At 32.6% G+C, this 22897-nt stretch overlaps 1 protein-coding gene across 3 annotated transcripts; it reads left to right on the top strand.

Annotated features, from left to right (window-relative positions):
• The first annotated feature begins 884 nt into the window (after window positions 1–884).
• Window positions 885–7754, top strand: LOC130826832 (uncharacterized). 3 transcript variants are annotated; one of them, XM_057692424.1, is made up of 5 exons: window positions 885–1080; window positions 2003–2126; window positions 3599–3729; window positions 6221–6342; window positions 7314–7751. In XM_057692424.1, the coding sequence occupies exons 1-5, from the start codon at window positions 976–978 to the stop codon at window positions 7333–7335; spliced, it is 504 nt and encodes a 167-aa protein (XP_057548407.1). In that variant the 5' UTR covers window positions 885–975; the 3' UTR covers window positions 7336–7751. The 3 variants fall into 3 exon arrangements, with proteins under 3 accessions (XP_057548407.1, XP_057548409.1, XP_057548408.1); XM_057692425.1 differs by having other exon boundaries at window positions 888–1080; window positions 6820–7754; XM_057692426.1 differs by lacking the exon at window positions 6221–6342 and having other exon boundaries at window positions 886–1080; window positions 7314–7752.
• The last annotated feature ends 15143 nt before the right edge of the window (window positions 7755–22897 follow it).

Raw genomic sequence — 22897 nt, 5'->3', positions numbered from 1 at the left:
ACGTCTCCATAGATTTAAAATTTAGCATCATTGTACTGCATCTGCTAAGATGTCTGGAATATATTTTCTTTGATTAATAAAGAGTTCTTTTGATCGTGACACTTCAATACTTAGAAAGCATTTTAAATTTCTCAGGTCCTTCATTACAAATTTTTGAAATAATCTTCTTTTTAAGTTACTAATTAAAAATTTTTCTTTTCCTGCAATAATCATATCATCTATATAGATAATCAAGCTTCACGGTTATTGCTTGTTTTAAGAAGTAAAGTATGATCTAAGATTGATATCCAAATCTCTTCAAGGCTATGGTAAATTTTCTGAATTTTACTCTGGGTGATTGTTTTAAACCATAAAGACCCTTTTTTATTCTACAACCTTCTTTTGACTTAAAATTTTCCTATGATAATTATCTCATCTACATAGATAATGATAATGAAAAGTTAGTGTAATTTTGGTAAAAATTGATAGCTCTTGACAATTTAATGGTCATGCATCTTCTCTTTCAAAAATTTCCTTTTCATAACAAAATTCATTTTAAGGCATTACCATTTGAAAAGGTTATATTAGATGGTAACAAAAATCAAACCAGTCGTAAAAGTATAATCGTATCATACGAAAGTATAGTAAACTTTGAAATTCGTATCACAATAGGTACGCCCACATCAATTCAAAACAAATCTACCCTTAAATGATCATAAAAAAACCCAATCAATATTTGTGTATCAAAGGTAATAAATTGGTTGTACCACCAAATATACATTTCTTGTTTTGCTTGATTCTAATCTCCCTTTATTACCATACCAAGTGTACAACAAACCATTCATGCTCTTTAACCACTTGTCCTTTATTCCTTGTGAGAATAAAAATTCATTCAAGCATATTACTAAAAAAAGAAAAAAAAAATCGAATATAAATCAGTAAAGAAAGGCATAGCATAAATGCGAAAGTGTAGGCAACAAAAAAGAATAAGAAGAAATGGACACATTCAATATTGGTGTTGATCAGAAACAATGGCCTGCTTGGCTTCCTCATGATTGGTGCATCCATCACAACTTCAACAACACTCTTGAGCGTCAATTGGTAATTTTTTCAACTTTTTTTGTTTATTTTTTTTTTCATTTAAACCGAATTGAATATGAATAGTTGATTTTAGTCTACAAAAAAGAGATTTTAGTCTATTGATATTAAGGCTTTTGAGATTAGTTTAATAAGTAAATGGAAAATTGATTATTTCTTATTATAGATTGTATTACATGGTTATGGTTCATATTCTAATATCTCGCACAAAGTCAGAATTTAGAGTAGAGATAGCAGAGGAGAAAAAAACACCATCAATTTTAGTCTACAAAAAGAGATGAAAAGCACCAAAAATTATCTCAAAATACAAAAAATATTGGGCTAAGATTGGGCCATAAAAAAAAACTTCTATCAAATAAATAGGATCATAAATGCTATAGGACTATTAAATAATTTACATATAATATCCCATTCCCGCTTGGGCATAAGCCAATTATAATAGCATCACATGTAATTACTTGGGCAAAATAGGGAGAATATGGTAAGAGTTTGGTATGTCGTATATTAATTAAGGATTGTTGTAAAAATGTTAATATCTCAACTAAAATGTCTTATGTAGCGGCTGATGTAGTAAGGGGTTTGGTAGATTATAGGTTAACCATAAATTACAAAATGTATTGAATTTATCAAGGAAAGTTGTAAAAATATTGAATATCTCAACTAAAATATTTCGTCACCCGTTTTTTAATATTGAGTTATTTTATATAATTATTATAATCAATTTTATGAACGTAATGGTAAAAATGGTAGTTTAGTAATTTTTTAAGTGAAAATTGTCATTATGAAATTAGAATGGAATTGATCATTAGTATTACCCTATAATTTTTCAATATTATTGGCATCCACATTTTAGTATAACCCAATCATTTTTAAATAAACAATTTTGGGTAATTTTCTAACTTCTTAGTACCAATTTTTATGATAGCATTATTACTCCAACCCGCGAGGGAAAAAGTTTTACTCCAAGGAGGAGGTTGTTCAATATCTTGCTACAAAAACAGAGAAAAGTGAGACCAAGCAAACCAAGAGGAAAGCCCCTAAAACTGAAGGTAACTCGCACCATTTATGCCTCAATACTCGATCAAATTTTTATTAACTAGTTTAACTAGCTATATTAAAAATAAGATACGGTCTTAGTGAGAACTAAATTTGTATTATTATTTAACCAGCTTTTTTTTTTTTTTATTAAATTTAACCCGTTTTATTAAAAATAACCTTTAAATGATATGTCATGAATCTTATCTCGGTTGGAAATTAAGTAACTTTTTATTCAATAACTCTTCCATTTTCTTTACTCAGCCTATTTTAAATACTAATTAAAATTAAAAAAAAGGTGTTAATACTCAACAGTTTATGTTTTCTTAACTAGCTATATTATTACTAAAAAGAATAGTAAGGGATTAAAAAATTCATATAGACTTTGGATATTGTGATGGAGATTCATGAGCTATAAAACCCATGATTAGATTTGTTGGAAGAACCCTGTATATAGGTGTTGCCGTGTTGCCTAAACTCATTCCTTATAAGAATTACTACCACTTATTATCTTATTTTGTCTTTGATAATTTTTCTTGCTACTACTTTTTTATTTTGCCTAACACAAAATATTTAACTCGACTTGGCAACTGTGGTGATAATTCTAACCTTTCTCAAATAAATGTTTTCAAGATTTTGAGTGTGTTAACCATTGGGGGCATTGTGTTTGTTGTGGATATGGATACTCTGTGTCAGGTATAAGGAATGTCTGTGCTACATTTACTTCTTGCCTAAATGATTCTTGCGTGAAAAGGTGTTTGGTAAAAAATATAACATATTAGTATAGAAACTCGTGCAATACACAAATTATCAGTAATAATTTCTAATTAATAACCGTGATTTGTAAATCACAATATAAAAGACAAAAATAATAATAATTAAATAAATAAAATCAAAAAAGGTAAATTAAAATCACAAAACTCTCACCCTATCAAAATCTACCATATAAAGGTGATTAACTTTACAAATCACCGTTATTTATTAAGGCTTTTTCAATTTATTAGTGTGAAATATGTGAAAATATAACTTTAAATAATAATGCAAGTATATATTATCGTGATTAAAATTATCGAATACATGATTGTTTTAAAACAAAAATTAAATACTGATTTTCCTAATTATTTATCGAATATATCACTTTTTTATTCAATTAAATGTATCAAATTCTAGCTTAGATATATAGAAATGCTATGATAAATTATATAAATACTTTACCCAATTTAACTTCAATTTTTATAACAAATCAAATTCTAAATTAGATAAATATTGTCACATAATCAACTATCATCCACTAAAATAATTTTATTTATCAAAGCTCCCTAAAGATTACATTACAATGACACGTGGAAATTTCCAATTATTTTATTAGATTGTATGATTGTGAGGCCTCTTATTCGTATATAGTTTTTGATTGAATTAGTTATTTAACATGTGATGTATATTTTTAAATGGCTTGCTTAAATTAGACAATTTCTTTGTATTTCAGAAAAAGTAATGACAGAGAAATTTAAAGAAGAGTTCGAACTACAACCTCTTTCTACTAGGCCACACGAATGGCCAGATTGGCTTCCCGGCGACTGGTGTATTGAACGAAGTCACAAAAGCCCTAACAATGTGGTAATTACATTTTAGTTTATTCTTCTACTTTACTTATTGTAGTATATATATACGCGTTTGGTTAATCGTATTAAATGGTGGTAATGAAAATGATTTATAGTGTAAAATTTCATCAAAAGTTTCATATTATTTTTATGGTAATAAAACTTTAATAACATAAAAATTTTTTGTTTACGAATTTTCATTATCACCTAATACCACATTTACCAATGATAATGCATTGGAATTAATTTTATGAAGAAAATGAAATGATTGAAGTTGGACAAGCATGGCCATCAAGGTAACCACAAGAGATTTTTCAACCAAAATTACACTAGTTTTTCATTCCCATTACCACCGTTTATTACCACCTACCAAACGGGCCGTAAGTATTTCATTTAAAAAAATATATTATTATAAAATTAAAATAGATATGTGATTACTTTTCTTCTTCAGTCACTGTAGATTTCTTGAATATAAATTCAATGGGCAAACTAATTATAAGAATAAGAGTTATGTATATAAATTAAAGTTATTAGCTAGGGATGGATTTATCGGATATAAACATATAATGGTATAGCAGGGAACTAGGGATACGCATATTAGCTAATTTTGTTAGTATATACTACTATATGATATATATTTGTATTTGTATCTTATGTAATTTATCACATGTATTTTATAATACCTATAGCCTTAACCTTAGCCCTAGGTAATTCTCTTTTTCTGTTTAAATGTCTTACACGTTTCCCATTGTATTAATATTACCCTTAATATATCTAATTATACATAATTAAAAATTATAAAAATAGATACTAATAAACCTTTTGTTGGGACGAATCAAACAAGATTTCATTTAACCATGTTTTGACTTGTAGATTCAAAATAAAATACAAAATAACAGTAAATGACGAATAGTGTCCAAAAATCAAATGGAACGTCTGAAAGAAACGGAGGGATACTTGTATATTATCCTAATTAACGATGAATAAGGATGTATGGTAAGAAGTTATAATGCATTTATATATTTCTTTAGAGGTTATAATGGTCTATTTAATATAAATATACTAATTTTTTAATTTTTTTTATAGTCTCTATGTAGCAGATAAAGCCGAACTGAGTAAGAAACTAAGAATAATTATTCTTCCATATATTCACTTTATTCCAATTGGTTTTGGCACATTTGTCAATACACATTTTCAATCTTAAATATCTCTAGTTGTATTTGAGTTCAAATTATAAAACTTGATATTCATAAAATTTACAATAAGACGAATAAAAAAAAAATACTATTTGACTATATTATAAGATATAGATTAAAAACAAAGCACACAATAAGAGTGATTGATAAATATCATTGAAAAACCAAATGTAACATTTAAAGTGAATATGAGGGAGTATACATCTATCTAGAGGTGTTCATTCAGGTGATCGAGTCAGTTTCGGATGGGTGTCATTCGGTTCAGTTGTATTTCGGATCGGTTATTTTTCGGATGCATGTTATGGTGGGTCAAACTCGAGTCAAGTCGGTTAGTCACGGTTCGGTTGAAGCTCAGTTATTTGAGCTATCGGGTTAGCATCGGTTCGGTGTCGGTTGAAGTTCGTGTCGAGTAGTCAATCGGTCTCGGACTTTCATCAGTTAATAATTGGTTCGGTTTTACCGGGTAAAAATCGAATCCGGGTATTATTTTCCAGTAGAATTCAGCTACGAATTAATAATTACTATAGATCGAGTCAATATCAGATTAAGTTGTTAGACATTTTTTAATTGATGATAAGACACCCCTTAGTTAAGGCAAAATAGTTAAAATGCAAATCAGTTAGTGATTATTACTTTGTTACTTTTACTTGTTTGAGTGTAAGTTAAAATTAAAGTTTTAACATTTTTCATCTAAATTGATTAAAAATAGTTAAATAAACATTGACATTGATTATTAATTCTAAATATATGAAACCATGTATGTATAAAATTTAATCAATTAAAATTTTTATTACTTTATTTGATTAACTAATAAGATAATTGAATATGATTCGATCATACCTCTATGTTAAAAATTGGTTCAAGTTTATAGCATTTCGATTAAAAATTTGTTCTGGTTAAGTCGGTTTTAGCCGGATCAAGTTCGGTTTTGAGCATGATTCGGGTCAGGTATGACTCGGGTCGGTTTCGATTTTACAATTTTCGGTCGTAAATCGTTTCGGGCGAAACTTCGGTTCGGATAATGTCGGTTCGATAAACCTAAAAAAAACACATATTTTCAGGTCGATTAGCTTTCAGTTTCGATTCGGATTTTCGGGTCGGGTCACAATTCAACAGCTCTACATCTATCGTCCTTAAGTCAAGAAAAATATATTGTTCTTAATATCTATTTTTATAGTTGCATAAATTTTTATTATACGTTCTCTTCTAAAAGCATTGAAAAATAGTAAACATGTATATTGTGAGACCCTTAATTGATTAAGAATGTTTTATGACATTGCCAACCAATAATGAAATGGGATGATAATGTAGCATTATTGTAGCCCTAAATGGAAGAAATTTGAAACCAAAGAGGAGGTGCTTAATCATATACGGACTAATTCCAAGAAGATATCCAATAAACTATGGAAGAAGACGGTGTCTCAACGCAAACAGTATGTTTTGATGCCTCCCTAATCTCAATTTTATTTTTGGAAATTACATATGGTAATCCTGTATTTTTGGTTTTTCTATGTGGTAGAAAAACTTTTTTTAATTCACGTGATGACATTAACTTTTTAATTTTTCCACGTGGTAGACAAAAGAAAAGATTTTTTGTTAACCTTATACTATTTTTATCTAACGTAGTGACATTTTTTGAAAAAAAACAAACGTCATAATTACCCTGAATGATCGCATATTTTGAAATTCAGTCAATATAAAAATACTTAATTAAACCAAAAATTTAATATTTTGTCTACCACATGAAAAAGTTGAAAGGTCAAGGTTACCACACGGATTTAAAAAAACATTTGTGGAAAAGCCAAAACTCAAGATCACCATGTGGAATTTCCCTTTTATTTTTCTTGTGAACAACATAGAGATCATCCCTAAAGATATCATAAAATTCACCACTTTTGTATTTTTTACAGTTAATTGAGATGGTTTCACCAACAAAGATGTGGCCAGCAAATTGTACTACAAGGGACTTAAGTGCAAGTGAAAATCTAGGTTTCGTGTTTACCTAGGTTATAACTTACGACGACATGGTTTATTTTATTAAAGATTTATAAATATATATATTGATGTCACGTATATATAACATAGAAAGAGAAGTTGGGTTAATTTAGCACACACATGACTGTTGTGAATAGATGGTAAGGATGTTTTTTATTAACTAACTTACACGAAGTTTAAGACTCTATGAACATTTTTTGTTAAGGCGTGTAAGAAGAATGATGAAACAGGAGTATTGTATGATAGACTCTTTATTGCAATTAGAATATTTTGCTACAATCACTCGTATTGATTTGAGAACTGTTCTTGTATTAGTCTGTGAACAATTAATTAAAAGAGTTAAGCCCTTGATTAGTGATTATTTAAAAGCTCAAATGCTAGTGGAGGCTTATTTTTGCTATCTTGCCAGGTTATACAATAAGACTGTTTGAGAAAATGGTTGCTCCTGTAAAATACAACAAAGAGGTTAGCAGGGCCCGGAATGTTTTTCCGGGGACCCACTCTCACGCCCAAGTCAGTATCAGTTTAAGTCATGTTTGCCTAATAGGTCATTCCAGGAGCATTGTGGCTGCAAGGTGGATTACTACTTAGGACTTATTTAGACGTGAGGTCTTTTGTGTTTATCTATTAGCAACTGCTATGTTGAGTATCAATCTAGACAATTATCTCCGCTTTTAGATTTAACACAATAGTATTAATATCTTTCTAAAAATCAATGTGGGTCCTTGAGATTCAGTTGTAATAAATCCTTAGCAATAAATTACTTTGCGTTCTTTATGTTTCTCCCTTAATCTTAGAAATTAGTTACCTCATTTATGTGCTCCTTCATCTGTATTTATAGCTCATCATTGTGCATGTAAAACATTCCTTTGATACTTTACTAATCCCCAAAATTCTCTGCATGTCACTGTGCTTATTTTGGACGTGTCAATCCTCCTATTATTCTATTAAATTTTCCTTTATTTTCTATTACATTCTTTGCTTCTCCTTTGAACATGTGTCCCACCATCTCATAATGCCCCTTTATAATGGACAAGTATCCTCTAGCCGCATGTGAGCCTCCCATGCACCAATATTATTATATACGTATAATGCCATCAATTGTTCCTCCCACATGGATGTAGCCAGATGACTATTTAACCTTAACAATTCTTCCCAGATTAGTATTAATCTAAACTTCCCAAACGATCTTTTATCATAATTACTCATGGTTAATCTTTTACACAAACAATTTGCCCCGCCAGATCTATAAATTCTATTTCAAGAATTTATAGGTCTGTCTTTTAAGTTGAACTCGGACTTAGAAGCTTTCACCTTCCAGATTTTATGTAAAATTCAAGCAGACTTTCCTTCATTGTTCTTTCATCTTCAATATCTGGCACAGGTTTGAACTGGCTGTCTCTTCTCTCAAGCATTTTTGTAGTATCCACTTTTCTGGGATGTTTCAAAACAAATCTTCATTTTTCAAATTTCTGGCAATATGTAAAATCGGGGTACTTTTGTTCCTTCCCTTTTTATAGAAAAGTTAAGACTCCTTTTATCAATTTTTCTGACCGTTTCCTTTTTAGTGTAATTTTGGAAAATTGTTGAACACTTCGGTTGCTACAGTATTCCTTCATCATTATCCCTATTTGACTGTACTTACATTAAATGCACATCCAATCACTGTTCCCTACATCTAAGAATTTGAATTTTTGGCGGTTTCATCTTGACGGTTGATTTTCCCTCTTAACCTATTTTTTTCTTGATGATTGATGTTCCTCTTTTAAATTTGCCAATGATTTTCCTGTCTATAAATATTCTTACATTTGCATTTATTTCAATTTATGCTTTCTTTAAACCTTAACAACCTTCAAACATTCCCTGATTCAATTCTCTGTAAAGTACCATGTGAATCTTTGTTTCCTTCAACTTATTTTCACATTAATTTCAATCATGGTTTCCTCTAAGACTTCCCTTCGTGACTTTGACTTCAACAATGAATTAACCGATGAACTAGTTTTTGAATTTCTCCTTTTTATGCAACCAAAAGCATTACCCCACGAACCTCCAACTAAATGGAGCATGAAAACTAATGGTTGGCCGCACCTTCGATGGACTGACCCAGTTGCTCCTTCTTCCTTGGAGGGTCTTGAAGGTACTCACTTTACACCCTTTGATGTGGAGGGTTCTTCTATCATGATGAAGAGATTGCTGACCACTGGGCTCACCTCTGAAACTTTCAAACAAATGGTAGAGGGCAGAGCACAGTTCGTTTTAGAAGATTACTGCCATATTCCTAAAGAAAAGGGATATTGGTGTCGAATTAGTGAAGAAGGGATGATGGCCCATGAGTACATCATCTCTGAAACCAATGTGGAGAATAATTTCATTCCAGTTTGTATATACCATTTTGCCTTCGGTTTACGCTTTCCCCTTCACCAATTCTTCTCTCAGATTCTTTGCCATTTTCATCTTTCTCTCAACCAACTTTTTTCTCAAGCCACTAGGAAGATTATGTCCTTTATTTGGACTTGTGAATACATGAGACTTTCCTTGACTCTTAACCTTTTTAAGAGTCTTTTTTGATTAGATGAAAATAAAAATAAACCTTTTATTACATTTTCTTCAATAAACGGGGCCATGGTCGTCTTCCCGAAAATGGCCTCAAAGAGTACAAAGATAAAATCATCTGGGTCAGAGTGCCCAAGACACCTAGCCATCCCTTTAGATACATGTCTCCAGTCTTCTAGAGTAACTTCAAAACCAGAGAAACTCTAGGACTGGACGAGATTCTCTACCTTTCTCGAAGAGAAAGACATCCTTTTTTGTATTATATCAAAACTGAAGATAAAAATATGCATTCTGGGTGGATCCCCCATGCTGCGATATTCCAGCAGGACATATGTTTGTTCTTGGTGAAGATATATTCCTGTCTGACCCCTGGTATGATATCAACTTCTTTTATTTGCCTGACGATGATTTAATTTAAGTTTCTTTTTTTTTTACTCAAGCTTTCTCTTGTTTATTGTCCCAGATCAGGCAGACAGTTTAGTTCCCTGGAAGACTGTAGGTATTTCCCCTCATGGGAAATACTACAGACCTCTTCCTCATTCTCCATGGGATGACAACACAGCTAACAAACAACTGTATAGGATATGTGTTAGTTGTCCTCCTGTCCCCATTAAAATTATAAGCAGCAAAGGATTGATGCATTTTACTATGACCCTCTGGGTCCGACTGAGGCTCTCAGATGGAGGAGGAGTGATATATGCCCGGACAACACCACTTACTACCTCAAAAAAGAGTAGGGTCCTCTTCCTCCTGCCAAAAAAGATTATAGGGATCTTGAGACTTGAGTTGATCCCCACCCAAAAGTGTTCCAGGTCTCTAAACACTTTGTTGGAGGTGGCTCAAGAAAGGGAAAATCTAGGGGCCCTGCTGCTACTGCTAACCAAGTTGGCCCTTCAAACAAACGTCCAGTAAAGAAGAAAAGAAGCCTGAAGAAGAAGAAAGAGGCTGACGTTTCTTCTTTCCAATCTTGGGAAGGTGATGATCTTACTCTTCTGGTTACTCCTTGTGCTTATCTGCCTCCTGGGAGCTGACAAGGTATTGTGTTGGTCCCAGATCAAGACTTAGGTGTTTGTTTCTTTATTGAAAGAAATTTCATTCATCAACGTTTCTATTTCCCTGATATCTGACTCGTCTATATTTTTACAGCAATTGCCAACGCTGCTACTGCTGAAGTTGCTCCTGTTGAGGATGTTCCTCTGGAGCCCATCTAGGAGGAGGTGGTTGAGGAATCTGAAACCACTCTTAAATCTCCATCTTGGGTTTAAGAAGTTGGTGAGGATGTGAACTCTCCATCCCCATCCGTTTGTCTTGGGTACTCCAACATATTCTCCTTCCCAGCTGATGATTCTATGGATCAATTTCTTCAGGGAGCTGGTACAGGTATTGACTCTTACTTTCAATTCTCATCAAGTTATTTATGACGTTCTAATTATATTTATATATTTATTTTTTTAGCCGTTGAACAGCCAGCCTCCCCCTGCTGTATTTCCTACCGATGACGTCATCCAGACGGTGGGTGATGAAGCAACTGAAGTTGTTGCTAAACCCTCTGTCTTAGTGGCTAAGGTACCCAGGGTCCCAGCTGATGCTACTGTGGACCTGATGGACCCTTCTGCCATCTCTTCCCCACAGGTTGAGGTTGCAGTTGAAGAAACACCTGTCCCAGAAATTGATGCTGGGACCCCATCTATACATACCAATCTTCCAGCCGCTGTTTTTGAGGAGATTGTTGGTGAAAGTCCCTCCCATGACTCACAACATGTCATGGAAGGTGAAGCTGAAACTGAGGAAGTCCTCCTAATTTCACCTATTAGAAATCTAGTAAGTGAGGACCCAGTTCTACTGAAGTTGTTCCACCTGAAGGTATTCCCATCTCTCTTTCTCTTTTTTTTATTTCCTTTATTTCAATATTGACTTATATTTTCATTACCAGGAACACTAAACGTAAATAAACGGGCTACTGATTGCCCTCATCCAGAAGAACCACCTTCGTCCAGACAAAAACTGGATGAAGTGATCACCTCTCAGCAATCCAGGTCAATTGATATTATGCTAGTGTTGGGAGGTTTCTGGAAGGCCCTCACCACGATTTTGATGAGGTATTTGGGTTTATACTCAAACTTTATATTTGATTTTTCCGTCTTCAATTTACTAATTGTTTCTGTCTTGTACATAGTTGATTAATTCCAGATTTTTTGAGTTGGGCTCTCTGGTGAAGAAGACATATCATTTCGACCTTCAAAGCCTTTGCTAGAGGAATCAAACTCAGGTAGCTGAGATTAACAGTCTTCAAGCTGAGGTGGAGAGTCTTAGGGCCAAAAATCTAGCACTAGAATCTAAGTCGTCCTCTCTTGAAACTGAGCTGCTTTCTTACCAGGACGAAATAAATAACTAGATGGGTAAAACCCAATTTTCGGAGACTAAGTTCAAGTCCCAACTTGAACTGATGACTGTCAAAGAGACCAGGATCCTGACTCTAGACATTGGACTTACAAAAGCTTATGAAAATCTAAGTGAGCTTAATGCCAAATATAAGGAGCTGCAGGCTGAGCACATATCCCAGTCCAACTACAATTTGGAACAACAAACAATCATTGCCAAAGGTGTCGAGGAATCTAGCCGACTTCAGAGAGATTTGAAGAAGGTTCAAGATACTTTGGCTTCCGTTGAGCAATCTTCTGCGAAAAAGGATGAGAAAATTTGCATCTCAGATCCCAGCTTTCAGAGTCCAGGTATCTGGCAAAGACTCAAAGGGGCATAATTGATGTTGCAAAGAGTGACAAGAACAAGTTGAGGGAGCAGATATCAGTATTGGAAGCTAACGTGGCAAAACTAGAGACTGAGAAGAAACACCTAAAGGCCCATGAGAGAAAAAAGGCAACTGAATACTACTAATCTCACTTTTAATCTCACCTAGTGGCTGATAGGGCAAGGACCAAGGAGGGTTCCATCTGGCTTGTAATGAATGCAGTTTTTACTGCTAATGCAGATCTGAAATGGTCTAAAATCTAACCCTTCTTGGCTCCTGGAACTCCAGTAACTTCATGCTTTCCAACCCTAAGGGCCCAATACAAGGCATCATCATCTGGTCAGGGAACTGGTACTTCTGCTCCTAGTGCCACAACGACTCCTCCAACCAGCGAATCATAATTTTTTGTTTTTCTCTTCTTTTCTTTTCTTTTCTGTAAACTTTCTGGAAACTTCAAAAAAAAAAAAATTTGTTGTACATTGAAGTCTTCCAGTTGATTGTAATTATTTATACCCAATAAATGTATACAATATTTCTGACTACCTTGATAGCATATATATATTCCTTATAAGTTAATGATGAATCTGACTATTTATCTTCTTGACTTGAGGAAGCATCTGACTAAATACCTTTATCAAATTTCCTCTTCAATATTTTCCTGCCAGATTATTCTTCATTCTAAATAATAAATTTTGTCAGACTCACACATATGTTTCTTGAAATATTATCAATTACATTCTCTTATCTGCCTCTTACTCCCCCCCTCCAAGTTTTAAGCATTTTCATAAATGAAAATTACTTACAAGGTTTATGGTTGTTAAAAATTACTTGCATCCTTCCTCATGTATGATATGTTGTTCAGACACTTTATGGGTTTCTTAGCTATCAAAAATCAAGGCTTCCCCATAAACTCAGCTGGGCTCCTTAACTATAAAAGTTAGGGCTTTTCCACTGGCTTCTTTTTCATCATTCCATTATTTAATTATTTTTAAATAAAATGTTGTATATTATTCAAAAATAATTACTAGATTGAATCTTTTTATTTTACTCGTGAATGAATGATTACAAATATGTTTTTCTCCTATACATAATACTTTATAAACATTCCAATATTCCACTTATGTTTTAGTGGTTCTCCATCAGATATCTTTAATTTGTATGTTTCTAGATTTAAATTTCTTAAATCTTTTGAGCATTTTCATGATTCCTTCTAGACCTTTTGTGATCAAGGAAAATGGATCTTCCTCATCATCACTTTCTTCATCATCGCTTGAGTATTCATGAGGATGTTGATCTTGGAAGACACTTCAAGACCTTCTAAAATTTTTCTGCATTAGTAAAAGTTTTGCAAAGAGAATTCAAACTGTTAGTAATCAATGTAAGACGAGTAAACATTTCATTAATATTCTCATCCTTTTTCATCTTGAACATTTCGTATTGATGCATGAGGATGTTGATCTTAGTCTCCTTCACTTGACTTGTTCCTTCATAAGTCACAACTAACTTATCCCATATTTCCTTAGCACCTGTGCATGATGAAACTGTATTGAACTCGGTACCATTCAAAGCACAACACAATTGATTCATCGCCCTATAGTTTTTGGATACGGCATCCAAGTCACTTTATGAATATTCGAATTCGGTTTTCAATACATCATTTCCTTGAACGTCCTTTTTCATGGGTAACTTAGGTCTTTTAGTTATGATATCCCAAAGTTCCATATCTTGATCAATCACGAACATCTTCATCAAAGTTTTCCAATGTGAGAAATTTGTTCCACAAAACAACGGAGGTCTAGAACACGAACGTCCTTGAGCAAAAAACCCTTCTCCTATCGAATCCATCACAAGATATTAATCTTTATATGTGAAACTCTGCACTGATACCAATTGAAAGTTGATAGGAGGTCGAATACTCTCTAGAGAGAGGGGTGAATAGAGAGTATAGGCGTTTAAAATTTTTGTCTGAAAGATTGTCTCAAGAGATTTAGTGACCTTTCAAAACTGTTTTCTGTGACAGTTTTGAATGAATATGTAAAACAATAACGTATGTGTGGAAAATAAACTTAAAAAATAACACACGATATGTTAACGAGGTTCGGTTCTAAACAACCTACTCCCCGCCTAAGAGTTCTCTTTCAACCCGTAGAATTTCAACGCCTTTTATTCATCCGACTTTAAGACAAACTAAAAGATCTCACCATCTTCTCTCACCACGTTCTTCTCCTTGAAGAAACGTCTTACTAGTCCCTTTAATAAAAGCAAATCCCAATCTCTCAATAGAGATTACAAGTTGAACACTTTGAAAAGTATTCTAAGTTAGGCGTATTAAACTATGAAATAATATAAGTCTTTTTAACACTTAAGCCTATTACAAATTGTAAGAGCTAGATGAACTAAGAATTACAACTCTTTTGAATACTTAGAAAATATTAGATCTTAAGTCAAGAGAGAAAATTGTAAGAATAGGTGCATCCTTAGTTCTGAAATGAAGCCTTGTATATATAGATGTTACGCCTCAACATCTCCTTGAAGAGCAAAAATATATTCTGTGCCAATCTTCAAGACCTTGAGCTTTATTTCAAACTGACGTGTACTGACAACTAAGATAATTTCGTCATTGTGTACTGTAATTTGTTTTTTATAACCAACGCTATGCTGCCACGTTAGTACTCATACAAGATAATGAAAACCAAGCAAAACCAGATTAATCAACATGTAAATACTTATTCAAATTAACTCCTACTTTTAGCATTAATTCAAATAGTCATTTTCATTTTTAGTATGAATTTAACTTACCATCTTATTTTTAGGAAACTCTTTAATTAGCTTAACATATTTAAATTCAAATATTAACGTGTACTATATATAACCAAACGTGTATTAGCTTGTACTATAGATATTTAATCATCCAACTATTTTAAACACATATTTTTTATATTCAAATTCAAATATTCAAACGTTAATAACCAACCGTTTAATAATATATTCAAACTTTGTTTCAATATTTTAACTTGTTAAAATAATTCAAAGATAATTTTAATAAACCTTGACCTATTAAAATATTTCAAAGTTAATTTTAATAAACCTTGACCTATTAAAATATTTCAAATATAATTACGAAAATAACCTTATTATAAACATAATCACTTTCAAGACATTGAAACTAATTTCAAGACTTATAAATTTAACCATAAGATAAACTTAAGTCATTTAAGTATAGTCCAATAATTCGGATTTAAACATATAACAATTATTCAATTTATATCCAATATGATTTTAGACCAACTTAAACAACTAAATGTAATTACTTAATTTATTTGTTTAATTAATATATGTTTTAAATTATCATCATTTAAGAGATTTGAGTCTTTAATCTCCCCCTTGATGAAAGTCAAAACCATATTTTCCTAAATCACATTACTAAGTTAACATGAATTGAAAAACATGATAAGAATAACAATATACCATTAACCAGTATGTTTTCAAGACTTTGAAAATAGTTTCAAAACAAAACAGTATAAAAACAGGATAATATAAACCAATAAATTTTCATGCTTCTTATTATCACAAGCCAATAAGATTTCATGCTCCATTATCCATGCATGCAAACAAATATCCTATCACGATACATGCAAAGACTTTTAAAATCAAAATGTATCATGATGTATTATGATTATAAAAAATCATGATTATCAAACGTCATGAACATGAACAATAATCAGCAACTAAGAACATATCATCATGAACAATAATCAGTAATTATAATCGTATCGTCAAACATGTATCATCAAGTAACTACGTTTAAGAATTAAGATAAACGATCAACAAAATAAGCAACAAATTAGTAAGTATTATCAACTTTATCCCCTTATTAAAATAATATCTCCTCCTTTTTAATAAAGCTAAACAGAAACAAACATGAAACACGAATGCATCCAGCAATGTACAATCATTATGATGCATTCAACAAAACTAATATGCAATAAGAATTAATAGAGTTAACAATATGCAACATGCATGCAACACAAGCAAAGCATATAAGGCATAATAATGTACATAATTTCTCCCCCTTTTTGACTTTCATCAAAAAGTAAACAAGGAGTAAAATGTTGGGATTGTTAGTCAAAATAAGAAAATATTGTTTGCTGAAATTTAAAAATTGTTTATCAACCAACAACAAATAAAATTACTTCCTGGACCTAGTCTTCCTTTTCTTAGAAGGTTTTGGTTTACCAGGGGAAGTGGTTTCTTCGATGGTGGGTGGAATGGTCTGAATTAGGGTGGCATCAACTGCATCTGGATTTTTTTCTTCCTCCTTCTCTTCCTCCTTCTTCTATTCCTTCTTCTCCTCACCAACAGCATCTTGTTCTCCAGATTTCTTCTTTACTTCCTCCATCACAGCATCCTCTTGTGCCTCGGCAGCATTACCCTCATCAACTTCTTCTTCAACAACCACGTCTTCAACTACCATACCTTTCAGTTCTTTCATAAACGTGTCTAACATAAAAGTCAAAGTAGACACCTTTTCATGCAAAACAAGTAAAGAGTTTTCATTTCACTAACCTCTAAGTCAAGAGACTGGAGGCGTGAAAGGTTGGTGTGTTCTTTGAGTTGAGGTTCAAGACGAGAGAGCCGCTTACCATAGACCTTTTGTAAATCCTGTTTTTCAGATTAAGACAAGTGTGAATATAACTCATACTTGCCATGGACTTTAAAATTTCCAAGAGGAGGAAGGAAGTTGCCAGACAAAGATACGGGACCAGAATAATCTACTTCCTCTTAATCAGATAGTAAATTAAAATGATTAAAGATCAATATCAAAAGATTAGCATAAGGAAGTGAGCAATTACGTACATGAGAACTGCAAAAACGTATTGGTGAAAAAATGAGAGAAGCATAATCAACATTTTTAAGAGAAGCAATTTTCCACATCAAGATTAGATGGGCATTTGTGACTAATTCATAAGAAGAGTTCCTTGAGAAGACGGTTCTGACAAGAAGATTATGTAGTAATTTACCACACAAACTCACGGCATTGTGGGTCAGTTGTTTGGTAGAAGAGAAGTCAGAATAATAATCAAGGATGAACATATCCTTGGCATTTTGTAGTGCCAAAATGTTTGGCGTAGAATCATCAACAGCATTTGAGAATATTAAAAGATCGTTGATTAGGGTTTTAGAGATAATAATCTCTTGACCTTTAAAAAAACTTCTCAAGGCCGAAAAGCCATCAATCACAATGAATGACAAGTTACAATAAAAGATTTTCACAAGAATAAGGTAAGAAGTAGAGCCAGGATCCAACAACTTACCGAGAGTTGATTGGCTAAATGAAGAGATAATCTCAAAATCTTCAAATAAGAAAAAATTGTAGTCAAGAATATCAACGTATAATAGTGAACGATGTTTAAATGTATCAATCCAACGACCAAAAGCAGTGTGATTCTCAAATTAATGCTTAGGTACTTCTAAAGAAGTAAGAGGTTAGGGAATGGTCGGGGTTGGAGTTTCCTGTATTGGTGATCTTGACGTTTCAACTTTTTCAAATTTTGAGGCAGATCGGTTCATCTTTCTTTTGGGGGCCATGGAAATAGTTTTTAAAGCTTGAAAAGGAAAGAGTGAAAGAGATGTGTGAGAGGGTAAAACAGAAACAGAAGAGGTGAGTGAGCAAGAAATGCGTTTCATTCACAAATATAGTACAAGGCATTTGTACTTTATTTAATAGTGATTTGACAACATAGGGAATGCATAATGCGTGTAACTTGACCGATTGTAGAAATGACGTGAAGGGATGTGTGGTTTGGAAGTGTAGTCATGAATTCAATTTGATTTGAACCAAAATCATGAACAAGACTTTATTGCATGGTTGACGTCCAAAAATGTATTAAACAAACAATTTTGTTTTAAGAAAATTAAATATCCTTTATTGATTAAAGGTACTTAATTATAAATTTCATTTTTGTATATTCATATAAGATAAATGATTTTTAAGAAATTTAAATTTAAATTTTCAATTCTCTAACACATGCATATACACACATATATAATCACAATCAAATAATATGTAATGCTCCCCTTTAATACATACTTAGTATTTAGTAACATTTTACCTTTACTATTGAACCCTTACTCTTATATCATTACTCTCCCTTAGTTCATGCAACATCATTTAGCATGCCAAGTTCCATACGTATATATGCAAAACGATCAACACTTAAAGGTTTTGTAAATATGTCTGTTAACTGATTTTCTGTAGAGATAAAAGATAGAGTAATATGACCTTTTTCAATATGATCACGTATGAAATGGTGATGAACCTCAATATGTTTTGTACGTGAATGTTATACTGGATTCTTAGTAATACATATTGCACTTGTATATCACATTTTATTGGAATACCTTTGAGATCAACTCCAAGATCTCGAAGTTGTTATGCAATCCATAAGATTTGAGAACAGCATGCACCTACAGCTATGTATTCAGCTCCAGTTGTAGATAGAGCAACTGAATTTTGCTTTTTAGAATACCATGAGATCAATGAATTTCCCAAGAATTGACACGATCCTGAAGTGCTTTTTCTATCCACTTTATAACCAGCATAATCAGCATCTAAAAAACCAATCAAACTAAAATTTCCACAACTAGAGTACCATAGACTGAATTCTTTAGTCCCATGCAAATATCTAAAGACTCTCTTAACTACTGTTAAGTGAGATTCTTTTGGGTTAGCTTGATAACAAGCACATAAGCAAACACTAAACATAATATCAGGACGACTAGTAGTTAAATACAATAAAGAACCAATCATACCTCTATAAGTCTTTTGATTAACACTGTTACCACTTATGTCTTGGTCTAAACTTAGTGTTGCACTCATAGGCGTATTAGCAACATTGCACTAATCCATATTGTACTTCTTTAGAAAATTCCTAACATATTTACTTTGACAAATAAATATGTCATCTTTCTTTTGCTTTATTTGTAATCCAAGAAAAAATGTTAAGTCTCCCATAATGCTCATTTCGAATTCCTTACACATAATCTCAGAAAATTCCTTGCACAAAGAATTATTAGTAGCTCCAAACAATATATCATCAACATATACTTGAACAGCAAGAATATATTTTTCTTTAGTTTTATAAAAAGCGTTTTATCAATTTTACCTCGTTGAAAGTTATTTTCAAGTAAATGTGAGCTAAATCTGTCATACCAAGCTCTTGGATCTTGTTTCAAGCCAGGTGGTTGTTTAACATATACTTCCTCTTGTAAGTAGCCATTTAAGAAAGCACATTTTACATCCATTTTATATAGTTTAATATTCATGTATGAAGCAAAAGCAAGCATAATACGAATAGATTCTAACCTTGCAACTGGAGCGAAAGTCTCATCATAATGTATACCTTCTTCTTGATTATAACCTTGAGCTACCAGCCTTGCTTTATTCCTTATAATGTCTCCATCCTCATTGAGTTTATTGCGAAAGACCCATTTAGTTCCAATAATAGTACGATCTGGAGGCCTTTCAACTAGATCCCAAACTTTGTTTTTTTGAATTCATTTAATTCATTTTGTATAGCAATGATCCACTCTGGTTCTTGTATAGCTTCTTTAACATTCTTTGGTTCTACATGAGAAACAAAATCAGAAAATGCACATAAATTTTTAAGAGAGGATCGAGTTTGCGTACCTTTGTTTAGATCACTTATGATGTTTTCTAGAGAATGTTGAGATGACATTCTAACTCTTCTTCGTAAAATGGATGGTGTATAATCATTCAGAGGACTTGTACCTACTTCATTTGAGGAATTTCTAATTGGTGTATCTAAAGCAATATGTTCAGGAGCTGTTTCCAGGTTTTGAGATTGGGTCTAAAGATCAGGCTGTGAGTCTTCAATGTTTATAACCTGTTTTTCTGCAACCTCATCAAGACTTTGTATGGTATCCTGCATGTTCGTCTTTTTAACTTCACTAATACCATTAGCATCCAATTCGTCATCACTTAAATCATCAAAATGTTTATTAAGGTTTAACTCTCTAAATCCTTCACTTAATGTTCCATTGTCGGATTCATCAAATACAACATGTATACTTTCTTCAACCATACTTGTACGCTTGTTTAGAACTCTATAGGCTTTACTATTCAGTGAGTATCGAAGAAATATACCTTCATTAATTCTAGCATCAAATTTACCTAGATTGTCCTTGCCATTATTATAGATAAAACATTTACATCCAAACGGTCTAAGGTAGGCTATATCGGTTTTCTTCCTTTGAATAACTCATAGGGGGTTTTCTTAAGTAGGGGTCTAATAAGGCACCTATTTAAGACATAATTTGTTGTGTTAACAGCCTCGTCCAAATAATGTTTGGCTAATCCATTTTCTATAAGCATTGTCCTAGCCATTTCCTCTAAGGTTTGATTTTTCCTTTCAACCAAGCCATTTTGTTGGGGTGTCCTAGGAGCTGAAAATTTATGGGTTATACCGTATTTTTCACAAAAGGAATCAAAGCCTAGTTGATCAAACTTTCTCCCATGATCACTTCTAATCGAGACTATTGGAAGATTAACTGAGTTTGCATTTCTTAACAACGTCTTGAGAACGGTTTCAAGGCTTCACTTTTATCCTTCAAAAAATCAACCCACGTAAATCTAGAATAATCATCAACTGTAACTAGAATTTAAGATTTACCTCGTATGCTCCGTACACGCATTGGACCACATAGATCAATATGTAAGAGTCACATGGTCTTGAAGTACTTGCCATTTTCTTCGGTTTGAATGAGCTTCTTACTTGTTTTCCTCTCATGCATCACATGTAGGACTGTGTTTATGGTCAAGAGCTGGAAGTCCCTCAACTAGATCTTTACTTACCAACTCAAGCATGGTGTGAGTATTGATGTGACCAAGACGTCTATGCCATAGTTTTGGATCATCTGTCATAGCCTTCAAGAACTTGAAATTCTGAACTGCAATTTCGTGAGTATTCAAAGCATAAACAATATCATGTCGAAGGGCGGTAATAAATGTATCTCCGGTGTTAGGGTTTTTAACAACACATTTTCTTTATCAAAGATTACTTGATTACCTTTATCACATAGTTGAGACACACTTAGCAAGTTAAATTTTAGACATTCAACTAAATAAACATTATCAATAGTTTTAGACGGATTTTTACCAACTTTGCCAACACCTAAAATTTTGCATTTACCTTTATCTTCTAGGGTAAACGAGCCATTGCATTTTTCTTTAATTTAAGAAAATAAAGAAACTTTACCACTCATATGCCTCAAGCATTCACTATCTAAGATCCATTTCTGCTTTACCTACAAAACAAAAGAATAATCTTTCTCAACTTTACTAGGCTATCTAAGTAACAAATTTGGGACCGTATTCGGAGTAGACCATGTTAGGTGGTCTTGTCCCTTTGGGAACTCATATTTGCTTTATCTGTCCACGTAATTCAAGAGGAAAGGAATTCTTAATGATATAATTGTCCTTACGTCTGTACGGACATGCAAACTTAATATGTCCTTCTTTGCAACAATATGAGCAAGTAGGTGTACGTCTATGTTTGTATGCACTCTTAACAAATGCGGTTTTACTCTTATAGTTATGTGTGACATTATTATAACCTATACCACGTTTATCATTAGATCCTTTTTGGCGTGTAAGCATTTTTGTGAATTTAGATTCGGATTCATTCAACTTTGTTAATGCTTGTAAATTTTTCTCAGACTCATGTCTCAGAGTCTTGACCTTGGACTCGAGATCATTGTTTTCATTCTTAAGATCAATGAGCTGTTTCATCTGGCTGAGATTCTGTTCTTTCAAGACTATTACAGTCTTTTCAAATTTTACTGTTTCAGCCTTTAGCGATTCTTTTTTCTTTATAAGGTCTTCACAGTCTTCAGCATAGTGACGAATTCTATTTTCTAGAATGTTTTTCTCATCTTATAAGATCTTTTCCATTTCAAACATGTCAAAGAGAGCTTTAACTAATTCATCTTTAGAACAAGAGTTGAGAAAGTCTAGTACCTCTTTATTATTTTGTTCTAGATCATCATCTTTATCATCATTAGCCATAAGACATTAGTGAGCTTGACCTTGTTCACTTTCAGGTTCGGTTGATCCTTCGGAATCACTCCATGTAGCAACGATTGTTTGTTTCTTGTTGTTCTTCTTGTAAGATTCCCTTTTCTTCTTAGAAAATTCCTTTACAAGATGTTTTATAGATCCACACTCAAAGCAAACAAGTTTGTTAGTTTTAGAATTATAGTTAGAGTTAGAAGATTTACCTTTCTTTCTATATTTAAATTTCTTAAATCTTTTGCACATCTTCATGATTCCTTCTAGACCTTTTCTGATCAAGGAAAATGGATCTTCCTCATCATCGCTTGAGGATTCATGATGTTTCTTTGCCTTTAGTGCAAGATTCTTCATGAAAAGTGTTACATCACTTTCTCCAATATCATGTAGGGTAAGTTCGTAAGTTGTGAGTTTTCCAAGTAGATCGCCAAGTGATAGAACTCTCAAGTCTTGAGCTTCTTCAATGGCAGTGACTTTTGGACCCCATTTGGATCTTGGAAGACACCTCAAGACCTTCTGAACTTTTTCTGCATTAGTAAAAGTTTTGCCCAGAGAATTTAAACTGTTAGTAATCAATGTAAAATGAGTAAATATTTCATTA

Source organism: Amaranthus tricolor, chromosome 11, assembly GCF_026212465.1.
Source record: "Amaranthus tricolor cultivar Red isolate AtriRed21 chromosome 11, ASM2621246v1, whole genome shotgun sequence".
Classification (NCBI taxonomy): Eukaryota; Viridiplantae; Streptophyta; class Magnoliopsida; order Caryophyllales; family Amaranthaceae; genus Amaranthus; species Amaranthus tricolor.
Note: the sequence above shows the minus strand (reverse complement) of the source record. Positions and strands in the feature narration are given on the sequence as shown.

Coding starts and splice junctions, on each gene's coding strand:
- LOC130826832 (XM_057692424.1), top strand. CDS start 976: ATGGACACATTCAATATTGGTGTTGATCAGAAACAATGGCCTGCTTGG. Junction 2,127..3,598: donor GAAAGCCCCTAAAACTGAAG/GTAACTCGCACC, acceptor TTTGTATTTCAG/AAAAAGTAATGACAGAGAAA. Junction 6,343..7,313: donor ACGGTGTCTCAACGCAAACA/GTATGTTTTGAT, acceptor CTATCTTGCCAG/GTTATACAATAAGACTGTTT.